The following is a 16,172-nucleotide window of genomic DNA, read 5'->3' as shown; positions in this document are numbered from 1 at the left end:
GCATCACTAATACAGGCCGCACTAATGGCATCTGCTATCCAAAAACGGCAATTGATTTTGATTGGATTTTAGGTATACTGATGTACCTATAATTCTGACAAACTCCACTGGAGGTAACAAGAGAACAAAATAAAAATAAGTACAGGTATATATTTTGGAATTAAAAGGTCAAAAAAATTATGAATTTAATACATTGCAAACTGCAGGGGACAATGTGCATGGTGGGAGAGTGGTTAGCGCTGCTGCCTCAAATAACTTGGGTCTGGGTTTAATTCCAGGAATATATGGGACAAAGGTGGCAAGCACGGACCCGGGTAATTAGTGGGACAGCCTTTCGCTGTTTTCTCACAGGTTAAAATCCATGCACTGCGCAAATCAAAATGCAACATTAATCTCAACATACATGAAAGGCAATTTTATACTGGTTTTACATAAAAAGACCTGCACCAGTATAACCAACTTACCCTGCTTATTCCAAGATTTAAAATGTTGGACAACAACTTCTTCCAACTTCCTTAATTTAGGATGACTGTAGATAAATGGCTGTTTGCCATTAGCACCTATATAAAGAAGATGACAAATGTTAAATCTTCTACGACTTGGGGCAGAGTAATAATCTCAAAGAGCAAACCTGTGTACAAATGACACCAGTAAATTAAGAACTTGTGAATATATACACTATGTATATATGTAAATTCTAAAAAATAGGGCAAAGCTTTCTTGATGAATGGAATTATAACTATGCATTTGGGATGGCTGGGAATATCTGCTGGGATTGCTGGAATCAGTACGTGACTGCTGAATGCTACATGACTACTGGGATTGCTGGGAAGGCTACATGGCAGCTAGGATTGTTGGGGGGGGGCTGACATTTGGAATGCCTAACCATGCTACATGACATCCAGAATTGTGTGCCACTCTATGTGACATTCGGGACTGCTACTCACACTGCGTGACATCTGGGATTGCTAGCCACTCTACGTGACATCTGGGATTGCTAGCCACACAATGTGACATCTGGGATTGCTAGCCACTCTACGTGACATCTGGGATTGCTAGCCACACTACGTGACATCTGGGATTGCTAGCCACACTACGTGACATCTGGGATTGCTAGCCACACTACGTGACATCTGGGATTGCTAGCCACACTACGTGACATCTGGGATTGCTAGCCACACTACGTGACATCTGGGATTGCTAGCCACACTACGTGACATCTGGGATTGCTAGCCACTCTACGTGACATCTGGGATTGCTAGCCACACTACGTGACATCTGGGATTGCTAGCCACACTACGTGACATCTGGGATTGCTAGCCACACTACGTGACATCTGGGATTGCTAGCCACACTACGTGACATCTGGGATTGCTAGCCACACTACGTGACATCTGGGATTGCTAGCCACACTACGTGACATCTGGGATTGCAAGCCACTCTACGTGACATCTGGGATTGCAAGCCACTCTACGTGACATCTGGGATTGCTAGCCACACAATGTGACATCTGGGATTGCTAGCCACACTACGTGACATCTGGGATTGTTAGATACTGTACGCACCAAAAAATGCATATGTCTACCTCTAAGACAAAATAAAAAGAGAGGCATGTAGTCATTATAATTAACTCTAAAAGACAACTGCTTCTGGCGTATCCCTATTTTTGATGTTTGTGCAGCCCTGAAACATACTTGAAATACTTGGAAAATGTTTGCAACTGCAAGACGCCAGATGTGATCCTCGGTTGAACAAATCGTAAACCTAGTTGATGAAATTTAAAACCTCACCCTATGGAAAGTTAGGCTAGGATAAGATTAGTCTGCCGAATCCCAGGAACAGCTGATACAATGGTGGAGGATTTACAGCAGGATAAATACATATTAAAACCACTGTTGTAATATGTATGTATATATAGATCGAAACCTTTATGGACAGAACTGGATGCAGACTCAGATTAACCCACATCACAAATTCCTTTAAACTGCTTGTTTTAAAATAAATCAGAATAGGCGATATGGTGGTGGTGGTGGTGGTGGGGGGCGGTCTGGGATACACAGATGTAAAGATGGCACAGTGTTCCTTGTAGAATACATCACAGATAAGAGAGCTCCAAAGTGAATAAGATTTATAATAAATTCTGAGGTGTTGCACGCTAAAAAGAAACCTAGAATATGGACAACTATCAGTAAATGTCGGTAATAAAGACCAGATTGTACAATTTAATCTGGACGTTTAATCTATTAAAGGGATGTTTCTACCTTCCTAGGCAGTTTACCTAATACCCTTTTTCCACTGCCTAAAAAACCTGGGTAATTGCCGTGTCTACCAGGGACATGGCTCCTAGGGGAAAATCCTGGGTCTACTGACCCAGGATTTCTGCCTGGGTATCAAGCAGGGTTTTTATCCTCCCAATAATTAGATGATGGAATTGCTTATATATTCAAACAGATGATGCTGCTATAATGAAATGATTGACAAGGAATTTAGGAGTGTCTATACTAATAATTTAGCTTATGTTGAAAAAAAATAAGATTTTAAACCTACCGGTAAATCTTTTTCTCGTAGTCCGTAGAGGATGCTGGGACTCCGTAAGGACCATGGGGATAGACGGGCTCCGCAGGAAACATGGGCACTTCATGAAAGACTTTAGGCTCTGGGTGTGCACTGGCTCCTCCCTCTATGCTCCTCCTTCTCAGTTAGAGAAACTGTGCCCAGAGGAGACGGACAGTACAAGGAAAGGATTTTAGGTAATCCAAGGGCAAGATTCATACCAGCCACACAGTATAACTTGTGATATACTATCTAGTTAACAGTATGAAAAACCAACATAGCCTCGGTCCACCACCGATGAAACTATAACATAACCCTTATGTACGCAATAACTATATACAAGCCTTGCAGAAGTAGTCCGCACTTGAGACGGGCGCCCAGCATCCTCTACGTACTACGAGAAAAAGATTTACCGGTAGGTTTAAAATCTTATTTTCTCTAACGTCCTAGAGGATGCTGGGACTCCGTAAGGACCATGGGGATTATACCAAAGCTCCCAAACGGGCGGGAGAGTGCGGATGACTCTGCAGCACCGATTGAGCAAACAGGAGGTCCTCCTCAGCCAGGGTATCAAACTTATAGAACTTTGCAAAGGTGTTTGACCCCGACCAAGTAGCAGCTCGGCACAGCTGTAGTGCCGAGACCCCTCGGGCGGCCGCCCAAGAAGAGCCCACCTTCCTAGTGGAATGGGCCTTAACCGATTTTGTTAACGGCAATCCTGCCATAGAATGCGCCTGCTGAATCTAATTACAGATCCAGCGAGCAATAGTCTGCTTTGAAGCAGGGCCGCCAACCTTGTTGGCTGCATACAGGACAAACAGTGCCTCTGTTTTTCTGATCCTAGCCGTTCTGGCCACGTAAATCTTCAAAGCCCTGACCACATCAAGGGACTCGAAATCCTCCAAGTCACGTGTAGCCACAGGCACAACAATAGGCTGGTTCATATGAAAGGATGAGACCACTTTAGGTAGGAATTGAGGACGAGTCCGCAATTCCGCCCTATCCATATGAAAAACCAGATAGGGGCTTTTATGTGATAAAGCTGCTAATTCCGAAACTCGCCTAGCCGAAGCTAAGGCTAACAACATGACCACCTTCCAAGTGAGATATTTTAACTCCACCATTTTGAGTGGTTCAAACCAATGTGACTTAAGGAAACTTAACACCACGTTAAGGTCCCAAGGTGCCACCGGAGGTACAAAAGGAGGCTGAATATGCAGTACTCCCTTCACAAACGTCTGTACTTCAGGAATAGAGGCCAATTCCTTCTGAAAGAAAATGGATAGGGCCGAAATCTGAACCTTAATGGAGCCTAATTTTAGGCCCAAATTCACTCCAGTTTGTAGTAAAGTGAAGGAGATGGCCCAGCTGGAATTCTTCCGTAGGAGCATTCCTGGCCTCACACCAAGAACATATTTTCGCCATATTCGGTGATAATGTTTTGATGTCACGTCCTTCCTAGCCTTTATTAGTGTAGGAATGACCTCATCCGGAATACCTTTTTTCGCTAGGATCCGGCGTTCAACCGCCATGCCGTCAAACGCAGCCGCGGTAAGTCCTGGAATAGACAGGGCCCCTGTTGCAGCAGGTCCTGTCTTAGAGGAAGAGGCCACGGATCTTCTGTGAGCAACTCCTGCAGCTCCGGATACCAGGTCCTTCGTGGCCAATCTGGAATAATGAGGATTGTTCTCACTCCTCTTTGTCTTATTATTCCAACACCTTGGGTATGAGAGGAAGAGGAGGAAATACATAGACCAACCGGTACACCCACGGTGTCACCAGGGCGTTCACAGCTACCGCCTGAGGATCTCTTGACCTGGCGCAATACCTTTTTAGCTTTTTGTTGAGACGGGACGCCATCATGTCTATTTGGGGCAGTCCCCACCGACTTACGATCTGCTCGAAGACTTCCTGATGAAGCACCCACTCTCATGGATGCAGATCGTGTCTGCTGAGGAAGTCTGCTTCCCAATTGTCCACTCCCGGAATGAACACTGCTGACAGTGCGCTGACATGATTCTCCGCCCAGCGAAGAATCCTGGTGGCTTCCGCCATTGCCACCCTGCTCCTCGTGCCGCCTTGGCGGTTTACATGAGCCACTGCGGTGACATTGTCTGACTGAATCAGAACTGGTTTGTCACGAAGTAATGCCTCCGCTTGACGTAGGGCGTTGTATATGGCCCTCAATTCCAGGATGTTGATGTGGAGACAAGTCTCTAGACTTGACCAAAGACCTTAAAAATTTCTTCCCTGTGCGACTGCTCCCCAACCTCGGAGGCTTGCGTCCGTGGTCACCAGGATCCAGTCCTGAATGCCGAACCTGCGGCCCTCTAGGAGGTGAGCACTCTGCAGCCACCACAGGAGAGATACCCTGCCTCTGGGGGACAGGGTGATCCGCCGATGCATATGTAGATGTGACCCGGACCACTTGTCCAGCAGGTCCCATTAAAAGGTTCTCGCATGGAACCTGCCGAAGGGAATGGCTTCGTATGATGCCACCATTTTCCCCAGGACTCGAGTGCAGTGATGCACTGACACCTGTTTTGGCTTCAATAGGTTCCTGACCAGAGTCATAAGTTCCTGACCTTTTTCCGTCGGAAGAAAAACCCTTTTCTGGTCTGTGTCCAGAATCAAGCCCAAGAAGGTCAGACGCGTCATAGGAACCAGCTGCGACTTCGAGATATTGAGAATCCAGCCGTGTTGCTGTAACACCTTCAATGAAAGTGACACGCTGTCCAGTAACTTCTCCCGAGATCTCGCTTTTATGAGGAGATCGTCCAAGTATGGGATAATTGTGACACCTCGCTTGCGCAGGAGCACCATCATTTCCGCCAGTACCTTGGAGAAAATCCTCGGGGTCGTAGAAAGCCCAAACGGCAACGTCAGAAATTGGTAATGACAATCCTGTACAGCAAATCTCAGGAACGCCTAATGAGGTGGAAATATTGGAACATGAAGGTACGCATCCTTTATGTCTAGGGAAACCATAAAATCCCCCCCTTCCAGGCTGGCGATGACTGCTATGAGCGACTCCATCTTGAACTTGAACTTTTTCAAGTATAGGTTCAGGGATTTTCAATTCAAAATGGGTCTGACCGAACCGTCCGGTTTCGGGACCACAAACAGGGTTGAGTAATATCCCCTCCCCTGTAGCAGTAGGGGAACCTTGACCACCACTGTTGAAGATCCAATTTTTGAATTGCATTTAACACTAACTCCCTCTCTGAGGGAGAAGCTGGCAGAGCCGATTTGAAAAACCGGCGAGGGGGGACCTCTTCGATTTCCAGCTTGTATCCCTGAGAAGCAATTTCTATTGCCCAGGGATCCACCTGTGAGAGAACCCAGATGTGGCTGAAAAGTCGAAGACGTGCCCCCACTGTAGCGGACTCCCTCAGGGGAGCCCCAGCGTCATGCGGTGGATTTTGCAGAGGCCGGGGAGGACTTCTGTTCCTGGGAACTAGCTGTGTGCAGCTTTTTACCTCTGCCCTTACCTCTGGCAAGAAAGGACGATCCACGTACTTTTTTGCTTTTATTCGAACAAAAGGACTGCATTTGATAATGAGGCGCTTTCTTAGGCTGTGAGGGAACATAAGGCAAGAAATTCGATTTACCTGCCGTAGCTGTGGAGACGAGGTCCGAGAGGCCTTCTTCAAATAACTCCTCACCTTTGTAAGGCAAAAACTCCATATGCCTCTTCGAGTCGGCATCCCCCGTCCACTGTCGGGTCCATAAGACCTGCCTAGCGGAAACAGACATAGCGTTTATTCTGGAACTTAGTAAACAAACATCTATTTGAGCATCCCTCATATATAATACAGCATCTTTTATATGCCCTAGTGTCATTAAAATGGTATCCTTATCTAGGGTCTCAATCTCCGCTGATAAGGAATCAGTCCATGCAGCCACAGCACTACAAACCCAGGCCGACGCCATTGCCGGTCTAAGTATTGTACCAGAATGTGTGTAAATGTACTTCATGGTAACCTCCTGCTTGCGATCAGCAGCATCCTTGAGGGTAGCCGTATCTTGGGATGGCAGCGCTATCTTTTTTGATAAGCGTGTCAATGCCTTGTCCACCTTAGGAGAGGATTCCCATCGTATCCTATCCTTTTGCGGGAAAGGATACGCCATAAGAATCCTTTTGGAAACCTGCAGTCTCTTGTCTGGGGTTTCCCAAGCCTTTTCGCATAATTCGTTCAGCTCATACGAGGGTGAAAAGGTGACCTCAGGCTTTTTCTCTTTATACATGTGTACCCTCGTGTCAGGGACAGGGGGTTCCTCTGTGATATGCAAAAACTCTTTTATTGCAATAATCATATATCGAATACCCTTAGCCACTTTTGGCTGTAATTTTGCATCATCGTAGTCGACACTGGAGTCTGAATCCGTGTCGGTATCTGTGTCAACAATTTGGGATAGTGTGCGCTTCTGAGACCCCGAAGGACTCGGCGACATTGGGACAGGCATGGTTTGACTTCCTGACTGTTCCCTAGCCTCAGCTTTGTCTAATCTTTTGTGCAATAAATTCACCTTAGCACTTAAGACATTCCACATATCCATCCAGTCAGGTGTCGGCGCTGCCGACGGAGACCTTGCATTCATACACTCCTTAGGTGAGCCTTCAACCTCATACATGTCGACACACGCGTACCGACACACCCCACACACACAGGGAAGCTCTTTTCTGAAGACAGGTTCCCCACCAGGCCCTTTGGAGAGACAGAGATAGAGTATGCAGCACACACCCCAGCGCTATATGACCAAGGAAAAAATAAGATTTTACTTACCGGTAAATCTATTTCTCGTAGTCCGTAGTGGATGCTGGGGACTCCGTAAGGACCATGGGGAATAGACGGGCTCCGCAGGAGACATGGGCACTTTAAGAAAGACTTTAGATTCTTGTGTGCTCTGGCTCCTCCCTCTATGACCCTCCTCCAGACCTCAGTTAGAGAAACTGTGCCCGGAAGAGCTGACAGTACAAGGAAAGGATTTTGGTAATCCAGGGCAAGATACATACCAGCCACACCAATCACACCGTATAATTTGTGATAACCTTACCCAGTTAACAGTATGAACAACAACAGAACATCAGATCAACCCTGATGCAACTATAACATAACCCTTATTTAAGCAATAACTATATACAAGCATTGCAGAAGAAGTCCGCACTTTGGACGGGCGCCCAGCATCCACTACGGACTACGAGAAATAGATTTACCGGTAAGTAAAATCTTATTTTCTCTAACGTCCTAGTGGATGCTGGGGACTTCGTAAGGACCATGGGGATTATACCAAAGCTCCCAAACGGGCGGGAGAGTGCGGATGACTCTGCAGCACCGAATGAGCAAACACAAGGTCCTCCTCAGCCAGGGTATCAAACTTATAGCAATAGTCTGCTTTGAAGCAGGCGCCCCAAGCTTGTTGGAAGCATACAGGATAAACAAAGATTCTGTTTTCCTGACCCTAGCCTTTCTGGCTACATAAACCTTCAAAGCCCTGACCACATCCAGTAACTCGGAATCCTCCAAGTCAGTAGTAGCCACAGGCACCACAATAGGTTGGTTTATATGAAAAGATGAAACCATTTTTGGCAGAAATTGTGGGTGGGTCTGTAATTCTGCTCTATCCGCATGGAAAACCAGATAAGGGCTTTGATGTGACAAAGCCGCCAATTCTGACACACGCCTAGCCGAAGCCAAGGCTAGTAGCATGACCACCTTCCACGTGAGATATTTCAATTCCACCGTCTTGAGTGGTTCAAACCAGTGTGATTTCAGGAAACTCAACACCACGTTAAGATCCCAAGGTGCCACTGGAGGCACAAAAGGGGGCTGAATATGCAGCACTCCCTTTACAAACGTCTGAACTTCAGGCAGAGAAGCCAGTTCTTTTTGAAAGAAAATGGATAGGGCCGAAATCTGGACCTTAATGGAACCCAATTTTAGGCCCAAAGTCACTCCCGACTGTAGGAAGTGAAGGAAACTACCCAGCTGGAATTACTCCGTAGGGGCATTCCTGGCCTCACACCAAGCAACATATTTTCGCCATATACGGTGATAATGTTGAGCCGTCACGTCCTTCCTAGCCTTTATCAGCGTAGGAATGACCTCATCCGGAATGCCTTTTTCTGCTAGGATCCGGCGTTCAACTGCCATGCCGTCAAACGCAGCCGCGGTAAGTCTTGGAACAGACAGGGCCCCTGTTGCAACAAGTACTGTCTTAGAGGCAGAGGCCACGGGTCCTCTGTGAGCATTTCTTGCAGATCTGAGTACCAAGTCCTTCTTGGCCAATCCGGAACAATGAGTATTGATATCACTCCTCTTTTTCTTATGAATTCTCAGCACCTTGGGTATGAGAGGAAGAGGAGGAAATACATAGACCGACTGGAACACCCACGGCGTCACCAGTGCGTCCACAGCTATCGCCTGAGGGTCTCTTGACCTGGCGCAATACTTCGGTAGCTTTTTGTTGAGGCGGGATGCCATCATGACCACCTGTGGCAGTTCCCACCGACTTGCAACCTGCGCGAAGACTTCTTGATGAAGTCCCCATTCTCGCGGGTGGAGGTCGTGCCTGCTGAGGAAGTCTGCTTCCCAGTTGTCCACTCCCGGAATGAAAACTGCTGACAGTGCGCTTACGTGATTCTCCGCCCAGCGAAGAATTCTGGTGGCTTCTACCATCGCCACCCTGCTCCTTGTGCCGCCTTGGCGGTTTACATGAGCCACTGCGGTGATGTTGTCTGACTGAATCAGAACCGGGTGGTCGCGAAGTAGGGACTCCGCTTGGCGTAGGGTGTTGTATATGGCCCTTAGTTCCAGGATGTTGATGTGGAGGCAAGTCTCCTGACTTGACCAAAGACCTTGGAAATTTCTTCCCTGTGTGACTGCCCCCCACCCTCGGAGGCTTGCATCCGTGGTCACCAGGACCCAGTCCTGAATGCCGAATCTGCGGCCCTTGAGGAGGTGAGCACTCTGCAGCCACCACAGGAGAGACACCCTGGCCCTGGGGGCTAGGGTGATTAACCGATGCATCTGAAGATGTGATCCGGACCATTTGTCCAGTAGATCCCATTGAAAGGTCCTCGCATGGAACCTGCCGAAGGGAATGGCCTCGTATGATGCCACCATCTTTCCCAGGACTCGAGTGCACCGACACCTGTTTTGGTTTCAATAGGTTTCTGACCAGTGTCATGAGCTTTTGAGCCTTCTCCATCGGGAGATAAACTCTCTTCTGGTCTGTGTCCAGAATCATGCCCAGGAAGGGCAGACGAGTCGTAGGAATCAACTGCGACTTTGGAATATTTAGAATCCAGCCGTGTTGTCGTAACACTTCCAGAGAGCGTGCTACGCTGATCAGCAACTGCTCTCTGGACCTCGCCTTTATGAGATCATCGTCCAAGTATGGGATAATTGTGAGCCCTTGCTTTCGCAGGAGTACCATCATTTCCGCCATTACCTTGGTAAATATTCTCGGTGCCGTGGAGAGACCAAACGGCAACGTCTGAAATTGGTAATGACAATCCTGTACCACAAATCTGAGGTACGCCTGATGAGGTGGATAAATGGGGACATGAAGGTATGCATCCTTTATGTCCAGAGACACCATAAAATCCCCCCCTTCCAGGCTTGCGATGACCGCTCTGAGCGATTCCATCTTGAACTTGAACCTTTTCAGGTATATGTTCAGGGATTTTAAATTCAATATGGGTCTGACCGAATCGTCCAGTTTCGGTACCACAAACATGGTCGAATAATAACCCCCTCCTTGTTGAAGGAGGGGAACCTTGAGCACCACCTGTTGAAGATACAATTTGTGAATTGCAGCTAACACTATTTCCCACTCTAAGGGGGAAGCTGGCAGGGCCGATTTGAGGTATCGGTGAGGGGGCATCTCTTCGAATTCCAGCTTGTATCCCTGAGACACAATATCTATTGCCCAGGGATCCACCTGGGAGTGAACCCACTTGTGGCTGAAATTTCGGAGACGCGCCCCCACCGGGCCTAGCTGGAGCCCCAGCGTCATGCGGCGGATTTAGTGGAAGCCGGGGAGGACTTCTGTTCCTGGGAACTAGCTGCGTTGTGCAGCTTCCTTCCTCTGCCCCTGCCTCTGGCAAGAAAGGACGCACCTCGGACTTTCTTGCCTTTTTGTGATCGAAAGGACTGCATTTGGTAATACGGTGCTTTCTTAGGTTGTGAGGAAACATATGGCAAAAAATTTGACTTTCCAGCAGTAGCTGTAGAGACCAGGTCCGAGAGACCCTCCCCAAACAATTCCTCACCCTTGTATGGTAAAACCTCCATGTGCCTTTTTGAGTCGGCATCACCTGTCCATTGCCGAGCCCACAGGACCCTTCTGGCAGAAATCGACATTGCATTTATTCTAGAGCCCAGTAGGCTAATGTCTCTTTGAGCATCTCTCATATATAGGACAGAGTCTTTTATATGCCCCAGGGTCATTAATATAGTATCCTTGTCTAAGGTGTCAAGTTCCTCAGATAAGGTATCCGTCCATGCTGCTACAGCACTACACACCCAGGCCGACGCAATTGCCGGCCTTAGTAAGGTACCTGAATGTGTATAAATGGACTTCAGGGTACCCTCTTGCTTTCTATCCGCAGCATCTTTTAGGGTGGCCGTATCCTGTGACGGCAGGGCTACCCTCTTGGATAAGCGTGTTAAAGCTTTGTCCACCCTACGGGAGGATTCCCAGCGTAACCTGTCCGTTGGAGAGAAAGGATACGCCATAAGCATCCGTTTGGAAATCTGCAGTTTTTTATCTGGAGATTCCCAAGCCTTTTCACATAACTCATTTAGCTCGTGTGAAGGGGGGGAAGGTCACCACCTGCCTTTTTTCCCCATACATATGAACCCTCTTGTCAGGGACTGGGGTTTCCTCTGTGATGTGCAACACATCCTTAATTGCTATAATCATATAACGGATGGATTTAGCCAATGGATTTTGCATCATCGTAATCGACACTGGAGTCAGAATCCATGTCGGTATCTGTGTCAACAATTTGGGATAGTGGGCGCTTCTGAGACCCTGACGGCCTCTGCGACATGGGATCAGGCACGGGCTGAGACCCTGACTGTCCTAAGGTTTCAGCTTTATCCAACCTTTTATGCAAGGAATTAACATTATCATTTAAAACCTTCCACATATCCATCCAATCAGGTGTCGGCGCCGTCGGCGGAGACACCACATTCATTTGCTCCCGCTCTGTTTCCACATAGTCTTCCTCGTCAAACATGTCGACACAAGCGTACCGACACACCACACACACAGGGAATGCTCTTTTTGAAGACCGTTCCCCCACAAGGCCCTTTGGAGAGACAGAGAGAGAGTATGCCAGCACACACCCCAGCGCTATAACCCAGGAATAACACAGTAACTTAATGTTAACCCAGTAGCCGCTGTTATATTGCTTTTTGCGCCAAATTATGTGCCCCCCCCCTCTGTTTTTACCCTCTTCTACCGTGTATCTGCAGGGGAGAGCCTGGGGAGCTTCCTCTCAGCGGAGCTGTGGAGAAAAAATGGCACTGGTGAGTGCTGAGGAAGAAGCCCCACCCCCTCAGCGGCGGGCTTCTGTCCCGCTTTAATATACAATTTTTGGCGGGGGCTCACACATATATACAGTGCCCAACTGTATATATGCAAACTTTTGCCAAAGAGGTCCTAAATTGCTGCCCAGGGCGCCCCCCCCCCTGCGCCCTGCACGCTTACAGTGACCGGAGTATGTGGGTGTGTGTGGGAGCAATGGCGCACAGCTGCAGTGCTGTGCGCTACCTCAGTGAAGACTGGAGTCTTCTGCCGCCGATTTCGAAGTCTTCTTGCTTCTTTCACCCGGCTTCTGTCTTCCGGCTCTGCGAGGGGGACGGCGGCGCGGCTCTGGGATCGGACGACGAGGGTGAGATCCTGTGTACGATCCCTCTGGAGCTAATGGTGTCCAGTAGCCTAAGAAGCAGGACCTATCTGCAGAGAGTAGGGCTGCTTCTCTCCCCTCAGTCCCACGATGCAGGGAGTCTGTTGCCAGCAGAGCTCCCTGAAAATAAAAAAACCTAACAAAATACTTTCTTACAGCAAGCTCAGGAGAGCTCACTGAACAGCACCCAGCTCGTCCGGGCACAGATTCAAACTGAGGTCTGGAGGAGGGGCATAGAGGGAGGAGCCAGAGCACACCAGAATCTAAATTCTTTCTTAAAGTGCCCATGTCTCCTGCGGAGCCCGTCTATTCCCCATGGTCCTTACGGAGTCCCCAGCATCCACTAGGACGTTAGAGAAAACACAGAATGTTTTACCCAGTAGCGCTGTTATAACTTTATACATGCCAATTATGTGCCCCCCTCTTGAAAAACCCACTGTCACCGTCAGTAAGCAGGGGAGAGTCCGGGGAGCTTCCTCTCAGCGCTGTGCTGTGGAGAAAATGGCGCTGGTGAGTGCTGAGGAAGAAGCCCCGCCCCCTCGGCGGCGGGCTTCTGTCCCGCTCAAAATCTATCAAAACATGGCGGGGGCTCTTTATATACATGTACAGTGCCCAGCTGTACATGTATATATATGCTTTTGCCATAGGAGAGGTTTATACTGCTGCCCAGGGCGCCCCCCCTGCGCCCTGCACTCTTACAGTGACCGGAGTGTGTGAGGTGAACGGGAGCAATGGCGCACAGCTTCACCGCTGTGCGTTACCCCAATGAAGATCAGACGTCTTCTGCCGCCTCTGAAGTCTTCTTTCTTCTCATACTCCCCCGGCTTCTATCTTCTGGCTCTGCGAGGACGACGGCAGCGCGGCTCTGGGACGGACGGCAAGGATGAAACCTGCGTACCAATCCCTCTGGAGCTAATGGTGTCCAGTAGCCTAAGAAACAGGACCTTGAAACTCAGAGAAGTAGGGCTGTTTTTCTCTCCTCAGTCCCTCGATGCAGGGTATCACTGACCTGGTTTGGGAGTGTTGTGGACTCGGGGCTTCTTCCGATGACCGGGAAGAGGAACCGCTACTGGGTCGCAGTAGAGATGGCCGGATGTAGGTCTTCCTCATGCAGGATTAAGACGGCAGGCAGGAAGCACAGAGGAATTCTTGAAGGTCTCCTGAAAGACAAGACTTGTAGAAATACTGAAGGCTGAGGTACTGAGATATTGAAGGCACTGTGGTGTTGGAGACACTGTGGTGTTGGAGGCACTGAGGTGCTGGGAGTGCTGGGAGGCACTCGGAGGCACGAGGGTGCTTGGAGGCACAGAGGTGCTTGGAGGCACGAGGTAATTGGAGGCACGGAGGTGCTTGGAGGCACGAGGTGCTTGGAGGCACAGATGTGTTTGGAGGCACGAGGTGCTTGGAGGCACGAGGTGCTTGGAGGCAGGGAGGTGCTTGGAGGCACGGAGGTGCTTGGAGGCACGAGGTAATTGGAGGCACGGAGGTGCTTGGAGGCACGGAGGTGCTTGGAGGCACGGAGGTGCTTGGAGGCACAGAGGTGCTTGGAGGCACAGAGGTGCTTGGAGGCACAGAGGTGCTTGGAGGCACAGAGGTGCTTGGAGGCACAGAGGTGTTTGGAGGCACCAAGGTGTTTGGAGGCACCAAGGTGTTTGGAGGCACGAGGTGCTTGGAGGCACGGAGATGCTTGGAGGCACGAGGTAATTGGAGGCACGGAGGTGCTTGGAGGCACAGAGGTGTTTGGAGGCACCAAGGTGTTTGGAGGCACGAGGTGCTTGGAGGCACAGAGGTATTTGGAGACACCAAGGTGTTTGGAGGCACGAGGTGCTTGGAGGCACGGAGGTACTTGGAGGCACGGAGGTGCTTGGAGGCACGAGGTGCTTGGAGGCACGAGGTGCTTGGAGGCAAGGAGGTGCTTGGAGGCAAGGAGGTGCTTGGAGGCAAGGAGGTGCTTGGAGGCACGGGGTGCTTGGAGGCACAGGATGCTTGGAGGCACAGGATGCTTGGAGGCACAGGATGCTTGTAGGCACAGGAGATCACAGGGACGAGGGAGCTCTGGAATCACAGCTTCCGCAGGAGAAACGAAGATACTCAGGCACCGGATCTCTGCCTGGTGTCTGGTTTTAAATCCCCCGCCCTAGCCTGATTGGCGGAGCAGGCAGGTGACGTCAGACCTGCTCCGCCTCCTTGCCCTCGCTTATGATGGCGGCGTCCTTGCTTCCGGGAAGCCGCCGGAGGGACGCGCCGACCCGCCGCCGAAGCCGGAGACCGCCAGGAGAAGAGAGGCGCCGGGCAGACCAGGCCACCCGCAGGGACAAGCGCGGTCGCCGCTGCCCGAGGTGCGTGACACAGGGAGTCTGTTGCCAGCAGGCTCCCTGAAAATAAAAAACCTAACCAAAATACTTTCTTACAGGAAACTCAGGAGAGCTCCCTGCAGTGCACCCATCTCCTCTGGGCACAGTATCAAACTGAGGTCTGGAGGAGGGGCATAGAGGGAGGAGCCAGTGCACACCCAGAGCCTAAAGTCTTTCTTAAAGTGCCCATGTCTCCTGCGGAGCCCGTCTATCCCCATGGTCCTTACGGAGTCCCAGCATCCTCTAGGATGTTAGAGAAAAATAAGATTTTACTCACCGGTAAATCTATTTCTCGTAGTCCGTAGTGGATGCTGGGACTCCGTAAGGACCATGGGGAATAGCGGCTCCGCAGGAGACTGGGCACAACTAAAGAAAGCTTTAGGACTACCTGGTGTGCACTGGCTCCTCCCTCTATGACCCTCCTCCAGACCTCAGTTAGGATACTGTGCCCGGAAGAGCTGACACAATAAGGAAGGATTTTGAATCCTGGGTAAGACTCATACCAGCCACACCAATCACACCGTATAACACGTGATACTATACTCAGTTAACAGTATGAAATATAACTGAGCCTCTCAACAGATGGCTCAACAATAACCCTTTAGTTAAACAATAACTATATACAAGTACTGCAGACAATCCGCACTTGGGATGGGCGCCCAGCATCCACTACGGACTACGAGAAATAGATTTACCGGTGAGTAAAATCTTATTTTCTCTGACGTCCTAAGTGGATGCTGGGACTCCGTAAGGACCATGGGGATTATACCAAAGCTCCCAAACGGGCGGGAGAGTGCGGATGACTCTGCAGCACCGAATGGGCAAACTCTAGGTCCTCCTCAGCCAGGGTGTCAAACTTGTAGAATTTAGCAAATGTGTTTGACCCCGACCAAGTAGCTGCTCGGCAAAGTTGTAGAGCCGAGACCCCTCGGGCAGCCGCCCAAGAAGAGCCCACCTTCCTCGTGGAATGGGCTTTCACTGATTTAGGATGCGACAGTCCAGCCGCAGAATGTGCAAGCTGAATCGTACTACAGATCCAGCGAGCAATAGTCTGCTTTGAAGCAGGAGCACCGAGCTTGTTGGGTGCATACAGGATAAACAACGAGTCAGTTTTCCTGACACTAGCTGTCCTGGAAACATAAATTCTCAGGGCCCTGACTACGTCCAACAACTTGAAAGCCTCCAAGTCTTTAGTAGCTGCAGGCACCACGATAGGTTGGTTCAAATGAAAAGCTGATACCACCTTAGGGAGAAACTGGGGACGAGTCCTCAATCCTGCCCTATCCATATGGAAAATCAGATAAGGGCTTTTACATGACAAAGCCGCCAATTCTGACACACGC

At 49.5% G+C, this 16,172-nt stretch overlaps 1 protein-coding gene across 1 annotated transcript in view; it reads right to left on the bottom strand.

Annotated features, from left to right (window-relative positions):
* The window catches only part of FANCM (FA complementation group M), a 337,857-nt gene that overhangs the window by 157,942 nt on the left and 163,743 nt on the right, over nt 1-16,172 (bottom strand). The window contains exon 8 of the mRNA XM_063947525.1: nt 465-560. Coding sequence (XP_063803595.1) covers nt 465-560 — 96 coding nt within the window. The remainder of the gene's footprint in view (nt 1-464; nt 561-16,172) is intronic.

The sequence above is a fragment of the Pseudophryne corroboree genome, chromosome 12 (genome assembly GCF_028390025.1).
Source record: "Pseudophryne corroboree isolate aPseCor3 chromosome 12, aPseCor3.hap2, whole genome shotgun sequence".
Classification (NCBI taxonomy): domain Eukaryota; kingdom Metazoa; phylum Chordata; class Amphibia; order Anura; family Myobatrachidae; genus Pseudophryne; species Pseudophryne corroboree.
Note: the sequence above shows the minus strand (reverse complement) of the source record. Positions and strands in the feature narration are given on the sequence as shown.